The sequence below is a fragment of the Diplotaxodon limnothrissa genome, linkage group LG17, assembly GCF_057381915.1.
Source record: "Diplotaxodon limnothrissa isolate DT_005_m linkage group LG17, D_limnothrissa_male_GT1.1, whole genome shotgun sequence".
NCBI classification, from domain to species: Eukaryota; Metazoa; Chordata; class Actinopteri; order Cichliformes; family Cichlidae; genus Diplotaxodon; species Diplotaxodon limnothrissa.
The window spans coordinates 39,391,737-39,415,025 of NC_140612.1; the positions used below are offsets into that span (position 1 = coordinate 39,391,737).

Consider the following 23,289-nt stretch of genomic DNA (forward strand, 5'->3'; position numbering starts at 1 on the left):
CAGGTAATCCAGTGGCTTGCTGTGTACCTTTGTGTTCTGTTTTAATACGTTTAAGTATATGTCACAAGGGGAATGTGTCAAAAGGCGTCTCCCTTAGCAACAAAGAATTTTCCCACTCTGTAGTTTCCATCAGCTTTATATTGCCTCAATGTCTTTCATTGTTTTGGTTTTATATCCCACAACTTTGTTTGGGTTTAGTCTCACCGCTCTCATCAGCTTGGTTTCCACCTGCAGCGGGCTGATGCTTCCTGTCGGAGCATGTCAGATTTGGTACTAACCACGGAAACATGAGTGCGAGGATTTTACCAGTCTCAGTGTGTCGAATCTTTGTTTCAAAGCCACTGGAATCTCACAAGTATATACAATGTGTCATTTTACATTAGTGTCATTATGCACCAAGTTCTGGAAATGGGTCGGTGAGTCTCTCATGACCAATTTACTAAATATGGACACTTTGTGTGCAAGCCAGACGTCACTGTATGACTGAGATCAATTTTAGAGCCTGATCAAATTAATGGGCGGGGCTGATAAATTGGCTGTTTGCCTGTATGTCTGTATCGGCTTTTATAACGGCTGATAAATTAATGAATATTGGAAAAAGTAAAGAACAGGCGGGAGAAACACCCTTATGAATGTCGTTATGAATGTCGATGTTGCACAATTTGTCCACTAGAGGGCACCCTGCAGCATCCCGTATGGTTAGAACACTAAAACCTGATGTTCTGAGCAGAGTGCGGCACAGCGTAAACTATTCATCCGTAACTCGTTGTCATAATAAAACAAGATCTTCATTGCCAAAGTAAGGACTCAGAAATTCACATAACAAATGTTTATTTCCCATGTCCCAAAAAAAATATCCCCTAACATGTCAGATTTTCAAATGAGCAAATATTGGTCTTATAGTGGCCGGGCTCTAATAATTTTTACATCAATGTAGCAATTGGCAGGAACATTTGTTTAGAACTTTAAAGTTTCCAGGTAAATAAATAAATAAAAGTCAAACTGAATTCTCCTTGTTACTATGAAATGTGGGCTAGTTTAAAAGAGGCTTTCAGGTGGGTGATGGGGCACTTGGCTCTAATCCCAGAAAAGTGTCTAAAAAGGAAGGATTAGGCTGGGTTAATTGGATAGATGGTTCAAAAAGATTAGGTGCTGCAAGGAGCATTACTTTACCCCATCAGCTCGATGCACTGAACAACAGAGGGCCTGACTGTAAACACAGCGTCCAGATATAGTGTGTTAATAATGTGCCAACAGAGCTGTCAGCCTGCAAGGAGACACTATGCTGGAGATGTTTGCCCTCAGTGCTGTTAGGTTAGGTGTTAAACAGGAAGTTGATTGTTACATGGAGGAGTGGGTGGATGGTTACGATCTGCCAAAAGAGTCACATATACGTGTATATGTGTAGATGTATAGATAAAGAGAAGTACTGGACAAACTAAACTGGATCCTATAACGACACTAGATGAATATTTATCAAATACCATGATTACTTTTTTGTCCAACAGTTTTTGATACAGTTTACTTTTGGTGAAAAGGAAATCACTAAAGTCTGTAGATGTCTGGCACGTCTGGGTGCAAAAGCTTGCAAAGATTTCATGTTGATCAGTCAGACCAGGTATGCTGCTTCCTGCTTTTTCTGAACACTCAAGCCACACTATGTAGGCATTAAGGACATGTATAACACAACCACAGGCTAGAAGGAGCCCGGGATTGAACCACCAACCTTGCTTTACTTCTACCTATTGAGTCAAAGCTGCCTGGAATTCTTCGCTACTCTAACCCTCAACAGCCTAACTGTATGCTTAACCTTGACAACAGGCCCAGTCTGATGGTTCCTTTTCCATATCCGTCCTGCTGCAGGTCCTTCAAGCCAGACTTTGTTCTGATTCGCCAGCACGCCTACAGCATGATTCCCGGTGAGGACTTCAGGAATCTTGTCATCGGCCTCCATTTTGGCGGCGTCCCGAGCGTCAACTCCATCTTCTCCATATACAACTTCTGCAGCAAACCCTGGGTGGTAAGCGCTCCGTAACGGCTCTCTTTGCTATACTTTCACCCACACAAAGGTGTCGCAAAGTCCCTCCCTCGGCAGCTGCCTCCGACTGATTTATTTGTGCTAATAAATGGAGCTGCAACACCTGTGATTTGAGCTGGCCAGCAGAGCGGGCGGCCTCGGCCACCACGTGTTTTTAGTCACTTTGTGCTGAGAAAAGCTACAAAACTGCAGTGAAAAGTATGTAGATGCTTGGCTTTGAAAGAGGTCTTAAATTTAGGTTTAAAGCAGGAAATATGCAGCACAGTTTTGTTAAAGGTGCCATTCTTCACTATATATTTACAGTTCTGTTACTCATTCTACAAAGCACAAGTTAAAAAATGAGGTGGTTGATCACCAGTAAGGCACCTATCATGCTGTATATGTTAACCAACTGCTGAATGCGACACGTTTAAAACAATGAACCGAAGCAGGTCTGAAGACAAATCTATTGGAAAGGAAATTCCAGCACCTCAAGAATAAATAACTCCAAGAAAGTATTACCTCGGGGTGTAAGCAAATGGATTATTGATTTTAGAAGAACAGGTGTTCAAACCCTCACACTAACAGGTGGGTCTAACTGTACCAGGCCACATTTTATAAACAAAAAAAAAAAAAAACCAAACAAACCTGGAGTTTCAGACGATCCATATCCTCTGCTCCTAAAAGTCGTTAACACGCATGAATCTTATAGAAGTTTCTGTTTGTCCTCCTTGAATAATGACGTCTTCCTGTCTTGTTTATTTCTGCTTGCAGTTTTCTCAAATGATTAAGCTGTACCGCTCCCTCGGCCCTGAGAAATTCCCCCTGAATGAACAAACTTTTTATCCCAACCACACACAGATGGTGAGTGCCCCGCAGATATTATTCTTTATTTCAACGGGGGGGGGGTCCACTCTCACGGATGTGCACAAAAATCACCCAAGACCTCCTGTGGAGCATTTTTCAGTAAGTCTTTATTATAAAAATATAAAACACAGAAATTAAGTCAAACATTTCTACAACCCCAACAAGGAAATATCCCCAACCCACATAATTCATAAATCAGTGTTTACACACAGACTGTACACAGCTTCCTTGATTGGATTTTTTTTCCTTTTGACTGATTTCTGTGTTAAGCAGATAGTATATTTACATAAACATGAACCACAGAAATAATGACACAGAAATGCCACAGCTGGAGGAAGAGCTCATTATGTATGGAGGTGAAGAACGATAAACTAAATACTGCTGAAAGATTCAGTCATAAAAAAAAAAAAAAGAAAAAAAAAAAAGTGAGCTCCCGGCTAACCTTCGCTCAAAATGCTGTTTAAAAAAAAAAAAAAAAACAAAACAACAGAACCGAAAACCCCCCCCAAAAAAACAAATAAGAGAAAATATAGAATTTCGTAGAAATTAAAGGGATTAAAAAAAAAAAAAAAAAAAAAAAAAAAAAAAAAAAAAAAAAAAAAAAAAAGTGACACAGATAACCAGAAATGGACCATAAATGAAACACAACCTAGTTAGCCTAGCTTCACATAGTCTGGAAATAGCACAGCTAGCATAACCATCTCAACATATGAAACATACACAGTAGTGTTTGAACGAATTTTAAACCACCGTAGTTTGTCCTTCCTCTCTACTATGCTATGCGAGGCAGTTTACAGTATCCTGCTTTAAGCTGCCATAAACTAGGCTAAATCACTGCCAAAAATAGATGCATAATTAGCACAAACATGTCAGAGTGATATCAGTATTCTTTTAGCAAACCAACAGTTTCTGTGCTTGGCACTCTCTTAGCATAAATTACGAATGGGCTCTTCCTCTTTGTGAGGCCAGTCTGTGTCCGTTATTGGAATGGAATGAAGGGAAGTAAAAATAAGAGAAAACCCCAGACGGGAACAGGCGAACAAGAATGAATTTAGTGACAATATATTGTTACTTTCATTTATATATAATGTTCATCTCAAATAGTTAAATAAAAAAAGATTGAATATACACTTACAAAATATGTCCTTCTCTGAAACCTCTGTTATAGTTTTAATTTTATCGGATTGGTAACGAGTACCAGCTTGGGGGGGTGGGGGGGATTATAATGAAGCCAAAAAAACCAAACTACCATAATAGTACCATAATGTTGAATTTGCTGATGCTGGTGCTTCATTTAATACACTGCAGTGAGTTCACGATATTATTTGGCCTGTTTTTCTTTTATGCACATATACCACATAGTATAACCCAATAAACATATAAATAAATGTAATAGAGGTTTCAGATGAGTTGATTTCTGTAGCTTATTTTATATACAGCAACAAATAAAATATCACCATCTCTGCAAGAAATCGGGCGCTTCCCCGCGCTGGCACTGTGTTACTTTTGTGAAGCAGTGCGCAACAGTCGCGTTAAAAACAGGAAGCAGACTTACTACCATTATAAAGACGTGTGTGACAGTTCAAACTGAACATAACCGATACTTCACTGTGAAATATTGTCCATTTCACAAAGGGGTTTGAAGCCAAAATAGACGTGTATCGTTAACATATATAATATGTTGGCGCTGTTTCGGCCATGTTCGGTATATTGATAGCAACAAGCTAGCTTTACTCAGCAAATTTACAAAGGATCATCTTCGTAGTATACTTCGTCTGACACCTCCTGGCTTTTGCTTTAGAGACTTCTCCTCGTTCAAATGATCCTGACACTAGCTACTAGCTAAACTGCAGGTTGCTAATTGAAGCCAATGATACTGATGCTGTAAATAATACTTATGATTAAATCTTTTCAGAAGCTCTCAGTAGGTTGAGCGAGGTCTTACACTTTTTATTGGCCCTTTCTGTCTTTGTCACCGATGTCAACTTGGTGCAAAGGACGGAGTTTGTAGTACAAGGAAAAAGGAGCCACAGGACAAGCTGTACAAATAAAGGGAGGGTGGGGGGTATTATTTTCTATCAGAAGTGCTACAAACAGGCACTGTAATAGATTTGCTCTTTTTTTTCCTTTAAAAAGGGGGACATCACCCAGGCAGGTGAGCTCGAACAGTCCTGTAATACTCTAAACGTGACCAGGGATGGGACGGAGTTTGGGAGGCGGCAGCGAGTTTCAGTCAGAGGGCGTTTGTGTTCAGGGGTCAGTGGCATTGATGGTGGTTTTATCACGGGTGGTCATGCCTCGGTACCAGCTGCAGTAGCCCTCCTTCTGCTGGATGCAGGCGTAGTGCCGGGACTGGTAGCCGGGATAACCGAAGTGGGACAGCATGTCCGTCCATAAGCACTCGTTCTTGGAGGTCACGAAGCAGGGCAGGTAGTGGCAGGGCTTAATCTACAGAGAAAGGAGAAAAACCCGAGATGAAGCCTGACAAGCACTATCCCATGATTTGGCATGTTGCTAGAACATACATGATACTGAGTTATAACAGCTTTTTATTAGTGCTGTCAGCGTTAACCTCGTTAAAATGACGTTAACGCCATAACCACATTAACGCGGCAAATCTCCGTTAGCAAGTTAACGCGGATGGCCCCGTGCGTGGGGCTGCACGGCGTCAATGCGTTCGCGCGGTTAGCACGTTAATAAGTTAACGCCGTCATTTTAACGCTGACAGCACTACTTTTTATATTATAACTAAATATCATACCATAGCGCCAATTAGCTTAGCACTTATTAGCTTTGAAAGAAGAGGTTAAAAATGGCGGAAAATGGTTACACTAGTTGAGCTTGGATCTGGCTTCCTAGGTAGCATAGCAAAAAGACAAATAAGCAGATTTTGGCAGTATGAAAGATGTTCCCTGAATACTTAAACAATTTACCGACTGCGTTTTCTCAAATCCTAAAGTACTTTGAATTTACAGTATTTAGGTTTATTTATGGTTCATTATGAATTAGCTTAATGAGTGCTAAGAAAAATAGCTTGGATCTTCAAAAACACTTGACATGAAATACATGCTTGGTGAAACAAGCAAAACATGCATCTTTGCTCTACTGCCTTTCAGCGTTTGCTTTCAGGGATTTACTGCAGAAGATTTATTGATCTGATGGGACTGGGGGAAAAAATGGCAGCTCTCTAAATAACTAAGCTCAAACCCAGTAAGTCTACACTGGCACGTGCTGCTTTGTGCGACGGAACGTTGACATCTTCCTGAAGCAGCGAGAGTTTTTTGTAGTTTGTCAAGGATTCAGTTCGATGTTAGCCTTTCGTGCGTCACCACTCCAGGTGCTCACACAAAAAGCAGCTTCACAGATGAATATACAGCCTGAAGTGACAGGAAGATTCACATAACTAACCGAGTCGTCACACTTATCTGGATATGAATTCAGCAGCAAATTCAATTAGTACATTAAAGGCCACGTTTGCCATTTTTGGCTGCTTTTGTTACTCAGGCCAAGAAAGTTCATCCTCCGTGGCTCAGAGATGTCTGACATAACTTCTCAGTTCGAGTGCTTCTAACGATCTGTAGAGAGTAATAAAACTGCCACGACATGCTTCTTCGCGCTCCAGTGCCGTAAGTCCTCATTTGTGAAGGAATGCGAAGGACAGAGGAGCTGTTTTTTTAAAACAGTGCAGTGATTTCTGTGTCTGCTTTGCGCTTAAGGGCCGTCACCATGACGCCTCAGCTGACTGATTGCCTCCTTCGATTGCCTCTGGGCTGCTGCCACGTACAATCTGAGCACAGTTTACTTGCTTTGGCCCGTATTGGGAACAAACAGGTCTCCCTGCTAATCCACTTATACTGATAGGGGCCCGGCGCGTTAGCAGATGTCCGCGGCGCCGCTGTACAGTAGGATGTTTATGAGGCGTTTCGGCAGCTGCGCAGCAGCAAGCTACATGTGTGAGTCACATGAAATGGGAGGCTTGAGCTGATTCCAGACCTGTTACTTAATTCCCTGTGACAGTAGTAAAACTTGTTTTTTTCTCCATTTCTATCCCAGCTAAACATCCGTGATGAATAATAGTGGGAATTAGACACTTAAAAAGGAGCTCATATTTCAGTCTTGATAAAAAATAATCCGTTCAATGGCTTGCAGTAGAATTAATGATTGATTTGATTCTTCACACAGAGCCACCATAACTAAGTATACACATCCTTCCTGCTGTACTGTTTAAATCCTGTTATATTAATCAACTTTATAAGTGGTCATCCAGCAGGATAACATTTGGTTGCCTTTGCAAAAATGAGCAGCAGTAAGCTCCTCTTGAGCCTCGTCTTTCCTCATCTATCATATCCTTGTTGGGACAAAGGTTGCCTGTTGACACTCACCCTGCAGTTGCAGCCCAGCTGGTAGCGATGGTTGATGCCTTTCTTCTGCGACAGCGAGAGGCGCTCCCACCGCTCGTTCAGGTTGCACAGCCCCGTGTAAACCTTGCCGTCGTAGACTCGTCCTGTGGAAGCACAGGATATTTGGATGTCACTCTTAGATTGTGTTCTCACCTCTGTATAAAACGATGTTTAAGTACCTCTTAGTCTTTAAAACGGACTCTGGAGTCATGCAAACAGATGTGAGGATTTGGCGTTTTTCTTTGCCAGACACACACATGACAAACTGAATCTTCGACTTTGGACGAACCAACAGAACGACATTATCGACCTAATTCTCAGAAATTTTAATATTTTCCAAGGCCTTAAGGAGCGTATTTACTTTGCTCTCTCTGGCGCCCAATAAAAGCATCTGTACTTGATTAATGTGTAAAGACCCACACATTAATCCCGACTCAGGTCACGATGCATGCATGCCACTTATTTTGTAATCGTTTCAATATAACACAGGATACTGTAGTCCCATCACTCAACCAGTCCAACTTATTTGCCCATGGTAAGACAATATCATACAGTAAGCCCATATTAAACCAGCACCTCTATTTCTGGATATCCAAATGTCAGCAGACATCTATTTTTAGTGCTGGACCATTTGCACCTTACGGACTCCCGAGACAGGTGCACAATGGCACACTGCATGTGCTCGGGAACGTTTCGATGTCATCAGTGTTGTCACCTCATGGGAATGTGACAGCTCACAAATATGTGCATCTTCGACCCCCAGTGCACCTCCCAATCGGCCTGCATCGTTGCACTGGGATTACTGGAGTCGCTTGCGGGTTTATTACATGGTGCAGAGTGTGCGACACGCACCTAAAATACTAATCGGGGTCAGCGCCCTTATGCTTGATCAAAAGAGATTTTTGCAGCTCACGCTGGAGGCCTCGGTGTGTTTAAATTGTTCTTAATACAATCCTAATTATATGGAGTTCTTTCTATAGATGCCCTGGCAGGAGCGAAAGACACTGATGTCCCCTCGCACCCGGACTGGGTAAACATAGCAGTCACTGCCCAGCAACGCCAGCTCGTTGGCTTGCACTGTGCGGTGCAGTTAGAGTATTTACAGGTCGGGACTTAGCGACAGTTATATACACCAAGCACAGCAGGGTCCAAAGTAAACTGCACCTCTGTTAGAAATAGCAACTCATAAAGTGCTTCTGCTGGAAAATGCCAGTCGCTTCCTGCTGGCTGCTAATTACGAGTTGTGTGTGAGAGGAAAAAACAAAACAAAACTGCAGTTTCTAGACGGCGAAGCTAAGGGAAATGAGTTTTAAGAGGGCCATTCCTTTGCCACCTTGCACGGTGGCAAACAGTAGGTTGTAATTAGTGGGAAACTTTGTGTGACAGGACAAACCAAGAAATCCTTGGGGAGGAGAAGTGTGTGTATCTTGCAGTGATGCTGGCTGGAAGGCCTCTGAATGTTTTCAGCACCCATTTGGTGATAAAATGGATTCAGTTTGGATTTAATCATGCCACAAGCTCAAAAAAGGATATATTGAGAAAGAGTGTTGCTAACAGTTACACGTCCTCTGAGACTGTCACATACAAGCAGTCGCTAAGTTTATGTTATTACGAAACAGACCGCGAGTGGTCAGTTATAACTTTCTCTGGTGCTATCACAAATGATTACCTGAAGCCATTTATCAGAAATGCCAAAGGCAGTAAAATCAAATAAAAACAGTTATTTTGGACAATCAAAGACCTTCACAATGAGGATATTTTGTAAAAGCAACTTTCAGCTCTTATCCCACCTCCATACCCTTTAAAAGGCCTGTTTGATGTTTGAGAGTTAAGTCAGAATTAGGTGCCAGTTACACTCGGGGTAAAGCTTTGGCACTTAGCTGTGAACATTCAACTCGGGGGAGGAGTCTTTGGAATGCACCAATTAATCTCCTCATGAAGACTCTGAGCCCCTCCCCCTACACACAGAGTGGAGCAGCCACTCCAGAATGCTTTTTAACCGAAAACTAATTTTAACCAAAACTTAATCATTGCTTGTTCCACTTACATTAAACTCGGCACTAAAAATGACTCTGAGGAGCAGACAGCCATCGAGCAAAGCTGGATAGCTTAGCTTAGAGTTTCCTTCATATAATTTGATAACGGTGACATTTTCTCCCTTAGCACAGATTTCTGTAAACGTTGCATAGCCTCGCTTTGAGAGGGTTTCTCACACTTAACGTTGATTATTTCAACAGTCTGAGTAAAAATCAGTCAGAGCAACGCTCAAAACCACGGCTCACCTGTGATCAGGTACTGGTATTTGTTGATGTCAAACTTCACACCGCACAAACTCTCCGAGGCGTCTGTGTAAATGTGCTGCACATGCTGGACTTTTTCAAATCCTTTGTACATCTGTAAGACATGAGAATCAAACATGGAATTACACCCCCATGCTCTTTAAAAATAGGAAAGTGTAATGTTTCTGCACCATGGCACTCCATCTCTTCCTCAACCTCCACATATAAATAATGACGAATGGAAACAGCACACTGGCTTTATCAGATGACATTTCTTAAGGAGCGCCTCAGGGGAGAAGGAGTATTTGGCTCTGCCCTCAACCTAATCATAGATAACATAGCTACGTTGTGTAATATGCTTTCACTTTGATGGCGTTTTGGCAAGGTCACTGCTAAAATCCAGTCCTTCCATTCAGCTCAGTCATGTAGAGCCCGAAGTGAATGTTTGCTCTGAGAACTTTCTGGATTTTTCTTCCCCTGGCAGTGTAATCTATTTGTCTGGGAACAACAGGAAATCCCTGTTTAGATGCGGCGTTCTGAGAAAAGCAGAACAAACTGTTACTTAAGCCAGAAACTGTGGCACTTTGGGAAAGCCAAAGGCACAAGTCTCATAGGATCTGTTGAAATTTGAAAGGAATTGTGTAAGTTATTAGAGCAAAGCACTGTTTTCAGTACAAACCAGCAGACTGAAATACAAATAAATAAACCAAGAGGCTCAAAGGCCACGTCTAATTGCTGAGGATAATCCCAGAGTGGCACCTGCTATGCTTCGCCATCAACAGGCCACTTGATGTTTTTGTTACAACCTGGGATTTTACTGATGCATCGCATGACTCTACTGAAATATTTACACTCAGAGTGAGGAGTTTGGTTGAGCTCTAATGCCCGAAAGCCTGCTAATCCTCCAGCCTGGCTTCTATCTGAGCAGCAGGCCGATGTCAGCATCTGTCAGAAATATGCAGCGTTATGTAAGAATATAGAGGAAGTAAAGAATGAGCTTTCAGGGCAAGTATCCTGAAATGCTTTTCAGCTATTACACGGCAGCAGAGGGGGCGGAGAGACAGCATTGTAAGTAAAATGTAACAAGCCACGATATGTAGTCAGTTATACTTAAAAATGAGAGCAAAGATTGGTCTTCAGTTGAAAAGATGCAGAAATTTTACAATTTATTTGCTTCAGATTAAAAAAACAAAAACCTTAAATAAGTGACAACACTGGGGGAAAAGCCAATCTTTACTAATAATAATCAGCATATTTCTTTCCTGTAGTGTGACAAAAGAAAACTAGATAGGCAAGCCTCATATATACATGTATGTGTGGATATTTTCAGGCTATACAGGTAACGTCCCATGTCAGCAGATGTCATGGTTTCATGGAGCTCAGGATTAACTTGTCATCACTAGCTAGTACATATCATTAGCTAATAATAGCAAAATTCTTTTTCTCTGTTCATGAGAGCTAAAGAAAAATGTATATAAATCTTATATAGAGACCATTTTAGAATATTTAGATAGTTTGTGATTGGCTTAGTTTAGCAGAAGAACTGGAAACAACCAGCCATTTCTGTAAATGTCCAGTCAGTTGCTAATATGACTTTGAGTTAAATATGGCGCTGTAGTATAGTTAGCTATACTATAGCGGGAAAAAAACAAAACTTCGATATTGTTAAACTACTCTGTTATTTGTATAACATGTTATTTGATCCTGTTTTTGAAATGTAAACAAAAGCAAGATTAGATGTTTCGTTCCTTTTGGTCGTTTGCTAGGTGTCCTGGAAATCTCTTCTTGGTCATGTTATTGCACAAACACAGGGATTAAACTGAAACTTGCCATAAAAGGATTTTGCTTTCTGTAGCTTTGTATTTAACTCAGGCAAACAGCATCGGATTAAGCAGATGTTTGTTCTCACCTTCATTTGCTTGACAGTGTAGCGCATGGTTCCAAACGGTCCATCTCTCAGGAGCTTCTTGCCCACCACTTTAGCTCGAATCACTGTGAAGAGAGCACACAGGTGCATTCCTTTTAGCGTACAACTTTCCAAGCAAATAAACACATTGCTTCTGTTAAATGCCGTTTCAGGACCAGGTTGGCACCACAGTTAACCATTTATGCATTACTTCCATTTGCTGAGAAAGCCAATAGAGAAAAATCACTAAAGGAAAGAATGAGTTTGATACAGAAATGGAAGGAAAAGAGTCTGAACTAGAAAGACATGGATGTCTGCAAATAACTACTCTAGGGTGGGATTGGAAAAAAAACATTCATGTTCACTGTTATTAACTTTTGACAATCTGAATACTAAATCTTCACATAATTAGGAAAAAGTGACTTTAAACAAAAACAGGGTCCCATCTTTGGGAGTACAGCTTGACAACGATCTTATCAGAGTGCAGGACCCTCATGTAAATGTTGGCGAGGTGAAAATGCTTAGCGGCAAGTTTGATTTGTTTGCTTTCACTTGTGTTGGCGTAAGGGGGCTTATTATGAAAGGCCAGGAACTGGGAGTGTACAAAACGAGTGATCATTTGAGCTGCTGCTTCAGCGCCTGCCTCGAGCTGCGGGCCCTGCATGAGCTTTCAGTCCCGCTCTGAAGTTCACCTGCTGCCCAAAGCCCAACAGCCACAGACACAACTAACACTGACTATGTTTGTTATCTTCTCCCTGTGGAATTTCCTTCCCAGATTCTTTGGGGTTTCACATTCCCCAGAAAGGGGGGGAGAAAGAAATGAGGCATGTGGCATCTTCTGTTGGATTTCTGTTTGTCTAGCTGTCCTGCTAAAAGGCAAAAGGAAATTGGGCATAAAACTACAAGTCAAATAGGAAGCTATTACAGCATGGCCACCCAAAAGTGGTGACCACAGATTTATTTTAGTTATACGGTCCCCTATTTGAACCGAGACTTTATTTATGCAACACACCAAATCCTATTTTGAAGCAGTAAATTGAGCAATGCAGCCATCCAGGAGCCTCAAACAGATTTTGTGTTACTTTTCATTCATTTCAGTCTTCTTTAGTAGAAAGCGGTGGCATTTTGTTAACTGTCACTGTTAATGTCACCAAATAAAAGATTAAATCACATTAAATCGTAAATTAATAAAAAAAACAAAAAAACAAAAAACATGGGTCACTCCTTCCAGATTCCAGCCCCTGCCTGCCCTCTACTTTCTGAACTTTTGCAATAACTTGGTGCACAGCATTTGATCCATTAACCTGTCAGCTCGCTCTATATGAACTCAGGAGCGCTGCTATGTGATCAACCTCTGCTAAATGCATCTAAATACTGTCTGACAGACGTCTGCAGCTGCAATTACAACAGCACAGGAGCACAATTACACAGGAATGTGCAGATATAACTGGATACTTTTGCCTCATTTCAGTACACTGCCGCCATTATTTTCAAATGCCACCCGAAAACGCAGTTTCATTCTCTGCCCCGGCCTCAAAACCAACCCTCAGGACTAACAAATGTTTGTGTTTGACGAGTCACAGGTCAGCTGAAGTACATCCAGATAGGACCCCTTCGTTTTTCTTTAGACGAAGGCCACTAATTGGCCTGTGATAATAAGTGTGACGCACCAAAGACAGGATTTCCTCGAATTGACGACCTCTGCATTCAGCAGTTATATTTGCAAATGACCGCAGAGTTGCCAGCTCACATATTTAAACCCATTTCTCACATTACCCTGGTTCATCTGGAAACTACAGGTATACTAAGTAGGTACTTTCTAAACTTCTTTTAGTGTTTTTGATTGACTCAAAGTTAGCAAACTACGCTAGCTAACCTAGCCTGGCTTCCAGGTCTAAAAAAGGAAGTCAACAGCACTTCCAGCCTTAAATGTGTATTCTTTTTAATGGCCAGCAGGAGGCGATCATCTGATTGCAAAATATAATTTGTATAAAAACATTTAGTTTATCAAAGCTAATATTTTAGTAAAACACTTTTCTTATTAGTTTATGGGGATCATCACCAGATTCAAATAAAGAACATAATTTACAAAATTACAGCCATCGTTTCTACGGTTAATGAGTGGAAGCTAGGTAACCTAGCTAAGAGTGATAATGATTGGAAAAAAAAAAAGTTTGGCTTTAACAACTTTTGAACTAAACCAAGTAAAATAACACGTGTAATAGTTTTGTTACAAAAATGTATTTTAATATCAGTCATGTATTACCTGGCTGAAGGTTCACTCCATCTTGTGAGGTAAATATATTAACTATTACACCATAGCCATGTCTGTCATGTTAAGTTTAGGTTAGCGAAACCTAACCCGGGCTTATGCAGTGTTCTTGCTATTGGAACTGTCAGTGACGAGTGAGGAGGAGGAGTCTTTCCCTGTGGTTGTCACTGCAACTGCAAGTGTAACTAAAATATGTATGAAGAAAATTTTGATCTGGAAGCACCCTCATGAGAAGAAATTAATCTCTTTGCGCAACAAAAGCAGTAGGCTAGGCCCAGAAAGGAAAGAAAGTTGACCTCAAGTAGTTCACCAACCTATTGTTATTCAAAACAGGCTATAACCCCCCACCCTCTTCCGCCACTACCTCCCCTCAGAACACTTTCCTTGTGACGCACAGGGATTCATCTTCTGCTGAAGACCTGACACACATTTTCAACAGTGGGAGTCTTTTTGTCATAAGAGAGGTAAACAGGAAATAACCTGAAAAAAAAAAGAAGAAAAAAAAATCCCCCTCCACTCTCTTGCCTGAAGCAGGCGATTACACAAGCATGGATGCAAATGCTAAGTCTTAAGGTGAGCGTGTAATTTAAACATTTAGCCAGCCTACGTACAATGTGGCAAACTGCAAGCATGGCAAGAATAAGGCTAGTCGTTTGAGTGTGTCTGTGGATGTGTGAGGGAGAGGAGGAAAGCAAGGCACGGGGCGCGTGACGCCGATTTTGGTATGCAGAAAGTTGTCCAAGCTTGAGGAGGCGAGTAGGAGGAAGAGGAATTCTCAGGACGACACACTACCACGCTCAAAAATAAACACTGAAACCGAATCCCCAATGCAGAGCTTTATGTCAGGTGAAAAACACTGGCGCAGAGAGCATGCAGCGCTCGCTCACATGCCAAATGGAGGGAAGCTTATGAAGCACAGGGATTTTTCTTTCCTATCACTCTGATACCATGATGGTCGATTTCTGCCAAATCAAATATAAGAACCTAACAGTCTTTAAATTTGGCTTAAATGTGCTCAAACGTAGCAGACTTCTTAAAAAGTACCCAACTGTAATGTCAGTCATCAAGCTTCTAGCTAATATTTAAGCTAAGTGAATACCAACACACAGCTGGTAATGCCAGACAAAGCAAAGTGCAGTGCATGAAAACGAAAATCCATTTAACTGCCTGTGAATTCAACTTCTTATTCACCAAATTAGAAAGTTGATTTCCCTTCATTAGAGGCTCCTGCGGGATCGAGCGACAGGAACCTTGAACCAACTACTCGTTTTAATGTTGCCGTCACGCTAGCAGACCTCAAAAATGCTAGTTGCCAGAGTTAAAATTGGTACCCTTTTGCACACTTTGGCCAAAGTATCTAAAACACAGCATCGTGCTCTACAATGAAACCTTGTATCTAAATTAGGGAGTATGCTGAGAAAGCTCTGGGAAAGGCAGTCACAACCCAACACTGGGTGCTAATCTGTGCATCGTACTACCTTTGCACCTGCTTTGCATTTTCCTCTTCTTGCTTTTTATCTTTGCCACTCACCGACTTGCTGTTACTCACTCAAATCACCAGCTGCCTTTCACCTTTTTACCTGTTAGACTGCAACTGTTGCGTAAATCTTGGTAACTCTGACAGTTAGAGGTCAGTACAGATCAAACAGTACTTGTTACTATTCTTTCAAGTTCGCTAACCTTTAATAAACATACTGAAGCTGAATAAATGACAGTTTTTTGGTTTATTCTTCATTGTGTTTTCATGTATGAGTGTTGTACCATTGTGCGTCGCCCCTGTATTGGCCTCTTGTTTTGGAACAGTTAACCTCTGGGTGGCTGTGTGGTCATTAGAAGGGAAGGGCGGGCTGGACATTCGATACGCCTGGCTCAGGGGACGAACATCCCAAGCTTGTATGGAATCCAGACTCTTTGACATCTCCTCGAATTTTAACTCACTTGAGGAAAAGTATAAAAATCTGATCCAAGCTTACATAATTCAACGGTGGGGGGAGAGAGCAGATGCTGCTAAAGGGAGTAGCTATTTACCTGAATGCTACATAACTCATTAATAGGAGGATGAGGTCACAAAGCTCAATGCCATGCATCGCTCTAAACCCACTATGCTTTGCTTGTTTCACTAAGCTCCTCTATGGATAGCAAACATCCACAGTGGGGCAGGATCCTTTCTTTCAATGGCCTGATCCCCAATCCCAAACCGAGCATAAACGCATATCACGCTAATCCTCAGCTTCTAACTCGGTTTACAGCGCAAGCATGTAAAAGTTTGCTCCTGTCACCTCCAAGCATTTTGGGAATGAGCGGCATTACGAAGCAATATTGAATTTCATGGTCAAAGCTTACTCCCAGACCTCTAATCTTGCTTCGGGAGGGCTTTGGAAAAACAAGTGCTGCACATTTCCTCCTCGTGAATGGGCTGCTTTAACCCAGCTGCCTAGTAGAGGCCAACAAGGTCTTTGCATAAGGCAGCAGCCAGGTCATTGCCCAGTGCTCAGGTATGTAGCAGGGGAAAAAAAGAAAACAACAAAAAACAACCAGCTACAACTCTGCCAACTCTAACAGTAGGCAGTACATTTTGGGCCTTTCTATCACATGACCACAGAATAAAGTCCAACACAGACAGGAAACTGCAGCACATGCATGCTTTTGTATGTCACAGTTTTAGATTTGTCAAGTAAAAAGGAGACATTCTGCAATAACCTAATTTTCAACCCCTTTAACCTAATTGTGATTCATCCAGTGGAGTGCCTGCGGGTGATTGTGGGTCAGGGCCAAGAAACCAAGAGGGAAAATGCTTTGAACTCCACTGATGGTCTTAAATTTGGAAGATACAGGCTTTGATGTTGACGTTGAGAATTACAGCCCTTCTCTCCTGTCAAATGAGCATTTCAACCCTATGCCGTGTTGTTTTCCACGTCTCCGAGTCCAGCGAAGAAAGCAGGAAAGCAGGTTTCAGTTTGAGTTGACAGAAAGAAAAAAAAGACATTCAGCCTAAAACAACAACAATAAAAAGATCTCTACACCAGTTATACAGTTAAATTGTCCATGATTTGGTAATTGCACATGCTGGGAGGCTACACTTGACCCAGAATATCCTGTGAGCATGTGACCTTTTAGTGTTTCTGAAGCGCTTCTCATCGAGGGACTGGAGGTGCGCAAGCAAACCGCAAGCATTCAAAGCACAACCCAAGCTAAGCCCAGGGCCTTGGAAATGGGATTTGTGGGGCTCACAACTGATCGCTGGCCCCCATTGAAGTCAGTCCCAGATTCTACACTGCAAGTCTCATGGGGTGCCAACACCACAAGCTATCCAAAAGATCTGAAGGACTGTGAAAGGCATCGCTTGAGCGTTTGTCAAACGGGGTCACTTGGCTGAAGACACACCCACAGGCTCTGTGATCAGTCCCCACCAAAGAGAAAACGGCCATTTTGGGGCTGTAATGTCACAGTTTCTGTTATCTCCCCTTATAAACAGTGGGATCCTCTAAAGTATGACAGGCTAAACCTGCACCACCTCCTCCTCCTCTAAGATGCTGCAGAGGATTCACCAAACCATCATTGTGAGTTGCTGCCCACGTCAGAGCTAAATGAAGTGACTTCCACCTACAGAGGCACGCTGGTTCTGTCCTCGGAATCTGAGCAAAGAGAAGCCTCCTTTTCACAGGCAAGTCTGGCAAAGCCTTAGGAAAAGCAAAGTCTTGTGGAGCGATTATGACACTCTGAGACTGGAAAAAGGAAACTGCAAATGAAATGGCATTTTTAAAGTTACACCGTGTCCTCGATGTGACGTTTTTCTTGCTGCCAAGGGGTAATAAAAATATGTGAACTGAACAGGATGTCAATTGACGAGAGAAAAGCAGGTTTATGAGAGCTGCTGGATTCTGGAAATATGAGCTTTATTATTGTTTATTTATGGTGATCCATATGCTAAATCGTTAAGGTTAACAGAGCATTTCAATGGGAAAATCTACTTTCAGAGTTAGCTGACACCACTAGCTTTGTGCCGGTATGAATACCATGCTGTACATTGAAGATAACCAACGCTAAAGCTTCAAGCTTAGCAATTTAGGCGTTGCTACCTTGATGTTTTGAAACGTGATGTAATGCCTCCAGGCTCATCCTAAACCAAATCCTCCTCTGAGACTAATGGGGACCTCAGACCCCCCAGTACACCTCTACAGAGTTGGATGCTTTATAAGAGTCAGAGGAGTCACCGCCTGCTGGCTGCTGAAGAGAATGCAAGTTCAAGGCACTTAAGCCTTTAAAGTATGAACTAGAGATGGCACGATACCACTTTTTTATGTCCGATACCGATATCATAAATTTGGATATCTGCCGATACCGATATGAATCCGATATAGTGTTTTTTAATCAACAAAACTGTTTTTTAAATATCTTGCTGCATTTTGTATAAGTTCATACTCAAGTTTAAAACAACAAGTACACTAAAGCTATTCTGTTATACCTGTATGCAAAAAAAAATATTTCATAGTTCAGCAATACTGATCAATCTAATAAACTTAAACCTACACCATCCTCCCTATTCTGGTATTTTAAAGAGTACTTGGTGTAAATATTAAGCAACCTAACTAATAGGGTTCCAACTCCCAGCAACAACAAAAATAAATAAATAAAAAATAGGGAACCACCCCTCACGCTCCACCTCATGATGCTTAATCAACGTAATCAACCTTAATTTGATGCAGTGTGAAAAAAAATGCACAGAAATCAATTATTTTTCAAGAAATATTAAATAGATTCAACATCTTTCTTCAACAAAATTGCAGACTGCACAGATGGTACCTTCCCAAAGGAAAAAGTACTATAGCTTACTAGGGTATATATATTAGACTTAATAGTTACTATATACAGTAATTGACTTCTATTCATTTTACATCAAATTAAAACTTTGGGTGTCAGATAATTATTTATTAAAAGCTAGACATTTTAAATGAGAATAAGAAAGAAAAGTATGTCTTTGTGCCCCCTTTTCCCTGTTAATGCCCTATCGGCCCCCCTGGCTAAACTTTGCTAGATCCGCCCCTGCACAGTTACCAGCGTCAGCTACGTAGAAAAAGATCCTGGAGTAGAAAGTAATATTAAATACGTTCTAACAACAGCTGATCAAGCTTAAACGTGCTGCTGTTGTTCAGCCGCTGGTTTCCTCTTTCTGGTGCAAAGTGGGCCAAAAACAAACCAGAGACACGGACTCGCGACAGAAAAGCCGATCAGCTGATCGTTAAGCAGTTTCACCATTGAAGTAGCAGCAGGAGAGGCAGTCGCTTGTTAAGCTTAAAGCAGGAATGCTTTACAAACATTCAGAGATGGACTTACACACTTGCTTTACTTCTCTCGGGATAACTTTGTCGGAGATGAAATGCCGGGTTGCTAGCGAAGCTCCACATGCTATCCAGACCACCGACAGGTCCTGCATGCCACAGCCGCTCTATCACGTGATGCATACTGCTCCGACGTGCTAACGTTCTGAGGTGAGTTACGGCGTGTTGCAAGTTTTGTGAGGTGCTTTCGTGATATTTAATGGATCGGATTACATTTTTTTATTTTTCTCCGATATCCGATCCAGTAATTTAGGTCAGTATCGGACCGATACCGATACGTAATATCGGATCGGTCCATCTCTAGTATGAACCATCAAATAATTGCCAAAAAATAAAATCTAACAAAATTACAAATACACCTGTATATTAATTTGGATATATGAGTTTTAGTTTGTGTCATATTTGTTACATACAGCTTTGTTATACTATTTATTGCTTAAATATATATTGTGAATTTAATTGTTTCAGGTTGGGGTGTGTGTTCAAAAATGAAATCACACTGATGATGTAGAAGTCTCAAAAAGTCATGTATCAAATATGGTACACTTTGCATTGCAGGTGTATTATTGAATTCTGACCAATAAGCTGTGTCCATCTTTTATCTACAGTTTATGTTCACTACCTTCAAGTTAGTTCGCTTAGCTTAACTTAGCATAAAGACAATGAAAAAAGGAGGAACCAGCCAGCCTGGTTATGTCCAAAGACTCAGCTATAATTATAAAGTTGAATAAATAATGTCTTCTTTGCTTAATTCATACAAAAGCTTTGGCTGCAGACATCTAAATGTAGTCAAAAGGGCACTTTTAGGAAGTCTGCTTCACCTTTAAGAATAATGGGTATCATTTGTGCAGTAAATTATGATTTGGTGTGTGTATTTAACATGAAGAAGTCTCCAGTTTCATTAAGATTTTAAGGCATCAGTAACTAATGTTCTCTATAATCGTTTTCAGCCTCTACTGGTTACTAGTAGCAAGTACAAGATCATTAACAATGATGTCAGAGTGTGTTCATGTGAATTAGCTGACAGTAGGTGTTAGGGCAAACACGTGTGTGTGTGTGTGTGTGTGTGTGTGTGTGTGTGTGTGTGTGTTCTGAACTGAGAGATTATTGTTTGAGCTCGGGCTAAGGATTTTAGAGTGCCTCATGAAGGTTCACACATTTTCAGGTCAAATGAGATTAAAACAAAATATCGGCTCCAGTCAGAAACCCAAATGCGAGTCTGCGCTCCTCGTCTGCAATAAAAACCGCCTTTCTGTCCCATCTGAAACACTTCAGCCCTCTCTCCCCCTACAGCAGAGATCAAATGATCCTCGGGTCTTTACTGGTGTTATCCAACCACAGAGGTCAGGTTGGACCGGCGTTCCAGGCTAAGCCAGATCCTAAATTCATATTATTCTGGGCAGTCAGAGAAAGCACACCCAGGCCAGTAAAACAAGCCATGTACACCTCGACCCTCCACTGCTGCTTTATCAACCCGAGGCCGGGGGTACTGAGCCACTCAACACAGAAATACCAGAGCGTGCAGATAAATAAATAGTATTTGAAACATGTAAACTCACTGTGGGTCTTGTTTTCAACTGGTTCCAATTCACACCAATCAAAGAACATTCCCCCTCACCCACCCATCCTCCCACCAGAGCACAGCTTTGGGAAGAATGTGCAGACATTTGTGTCCCGAGCAAAAGCGGAATATTTGAAGTAAATTAAAAGTCAAACAGTTTTCTGACACACAGACACGCACAGAGCAACAACATTCAATCATCTGTGTGGGGAAGCCTGCTAAGGATCATCAAGGCAGATGCTGGAGGAGAACTCTGCACTCGCTCCGATTTAAACAGGTGGGACCACGAGGTGAATTGAATCAGGTGATTCTTATACTCAGGTCCTCAAGCGTCTTCATCAGTTTGGGACATTTTAAGCTCTCTCACTTTAATCAGCATCCTGCACTGACCAAAAACTACCAGAGTTTATTAAAAATGTCCAATTCACAGTGAGAGATCCGCATGCGAAAACCCAGAAAGGACTGGAAGGAACCAGTTTTTTCACGCTCCTGTGACAAGCAAAGCTTTTATTTTAACATCTGACCTCCGTGCAGTGGTTAGAATAAAGTCACACTAATTTTCATGAGTATGAGAGGGGGGAAAAAAATCGGGGTTACCCACCTATGTCGGAGTTGCAGAAGGCGTCTTGGGGGTGCGTGAGAGCGCACGAGCAGCCCTCCGTCAGCTGGTTAACATGCAGGGTGCTGAAGATAAACAGCAGGCTGACCAGGTACACTGAGTGCATTTCTCCAAACTTTCTCACTCCCTCTCTGGAATAAAACTGTCCGACTAAGTCCGCTGAATCACCACCACACGCTGGCTGCTGCTTCAGTAAGTAGTCAGTAGATGTAGCAGGTTCTGCGAGTACCGTCCACGTCTGTAGTGCTGCTCGTCTGTCACAGCTCGCTTCTCTCTGCTCGAGCGTTTCTCCCTGATCCCGCGGAGGAGCACACGCGCACATATAAGCGCGAGACGAAAGGTTCACGCCCCTCCCTCTTCAGAGCTCGCAACCAGTGCGGCCAATCACACGCTATTAGGAATAGCAGACACGATGACATACTGGAACATTTCCCCCTCTTCATCTTATTTTCCCATACAGACCTAAATATAATAAAAACAACAACAACAATAATAATACAGAAACATAAAGTAGAGAATGAGATGTTAGCTAAAAAAATATGCGTGCAACTGTTTGATGTTGATCACAGAAGGGAAAGTGGGGTGAGATAAGTGAAGCTCAACTAGTAAAAATGTCGTCTAGCGTCATGTTCATTACAAACAGGATTTAGTTATGTAATAACTAATGAAAGACATGTAGATAGCCAGTATGAACTCACATGTCATACTGGTACATAAAAAAACAAACAATTAACACAGTTTCTAAGTAGAAATGAGCAACTAATGAATTTAAAGAGTTGTTTATCAAATCTCATTCACTAGATTAATTCCAGAAATACTTTATCTCCCCCTCTCCTCACCCCCTTCTGACTGCAAGAAGAATAACTAAATAATGAACAATGTCTCCTTTATTCTTTTGTTTCCTTTTTGCTCATTTCTCACCGAGGAGCCTCACTTAGTCATCCTGCCCACCCTCTGACGCCCCCTTTAATTACTAATGCTGAGTAATAGCAAACACAGTCTGCAGCAGCAATCCGAGGCAACCAGATGACTCTTCATCTCTGCACAGTAAAATCAACATGTGAGGGCAGAGAAAGCCACTCTCTTCTTTTTTCTCTCCCTCTTTAAGGTTGATCATCACTGTGCTTGAAGATTCATGTGGACCTGTGGATAGCTTCACTTTGTTTTGCAAAGGCTTTACTCAAGCCACCTGTTAGGCACATTCAGTTATATTAGCCAGTTAAAGCCTCTTTCCTCTCCCTCCTGACTGCTTCACAGATCCGCTGCTCTGTCGCCACCGGGGCTTATCTGCTGAGAGACTGAGCGAGCTATGTTAAGTGTTCACGCTGCTCGTGGTTACATAAGCGCGGCACAAATAATCATGTCGGGGAACTCTGACCCTAGATGGGCCTTCATTAATGGTTATCATGCTTTAAAGAGACATCGCAGGCACACCAAGGCTTAATTTTGTAATTAGCAGGGTACTGATAAGCATGTGAAATTTCAGTTTTAAACTTTTAATCATAAAATTTAAAGCTGACTGTTTGCCTTGTACATGTGGTCCCATTATGCTTGTTTCTTGGATTCTGTTAGAGTAAATTTGCACAACTCTAAACTCTTTAAATGCTGTTTTAGCACCTCTTTAAGCCAGCTTACTTCTGATTGCCTGCCCCTGGCAAACTGAAGGTTTGAACAGCCAGTGGGGGCGGGCCTTGTGTAACTGCTACATTAAGGACATCCCATCTTTTTGACATCATGTAGATCAAAAAGTTGAGAAGTTGTTGGCAGCATCCATTGATTTTACTGCAGAGAGATTGCTTGTTCTTGGAAAAGCATATGCCAACTTTGAGAAAATTCAGTCATTTAAAGGCCACTTAATGGATGCTTTTGTTAATGTGTCACACTCAGAAATACTAACAGGCTGAAATACTGCACAGGCACCTCAGGACTTTCTGTTTTATCCCTCACCCATGACTCGCATCAAGAACTCATCAAAAGAAGTCAGTGTTTGTTCAGCGGTACATTCAGGTGTAACGCGTCAACGCATTTC

General features: G+C 41.7%; 2 protein-coding genes across 2 annotated transcripts in view; one reads left to right on the top strand and one right to left on the bottom strand.

Moving 5' to 3' along the window:
• syn3 (synapsin III) overlaps positions 1–23,289 on the top strand; it is a 114,365-nt gene that overhangs the window by 43,559 nt on the left and 47,517 nt on the right. The window contains exons 4-5 of the mRNA XM_085376240.1: positions 1,864–2,020; positions 2,792–2,881. Of these exons, the coding sequence (XP_085232366.1) occupies positions 1,864–2,020; positions 2,792–2,881 (247 nt within the window). The remainder of the gene's footprint in view (positions 1–1,863; positions 2,021–2,791; positions 2,882–23,289) is intronic.
• LOC146615435 (metalloproteinase inhibitor 3) lies at positions 3,501–21,582 on the bottom strand. Its single transcript, XM_085375798.1, has 5 exons — positions 21,243–21,582; positions 11,473–11,555; positions 9,567–9,678; positions 7,267–7,388; positions 3,501–5,332 (listed from the first exon to the last, which is right to left on the bottom strand). Exons 1-5 carry the CDS (start codon positions 21,580–21,582, stop codon positions 5,135–5,137), a joined length of 855 nt encoding a protein of 284 aa, XP_085231924.1. The 3' UTR covers positions 3,501–5,134.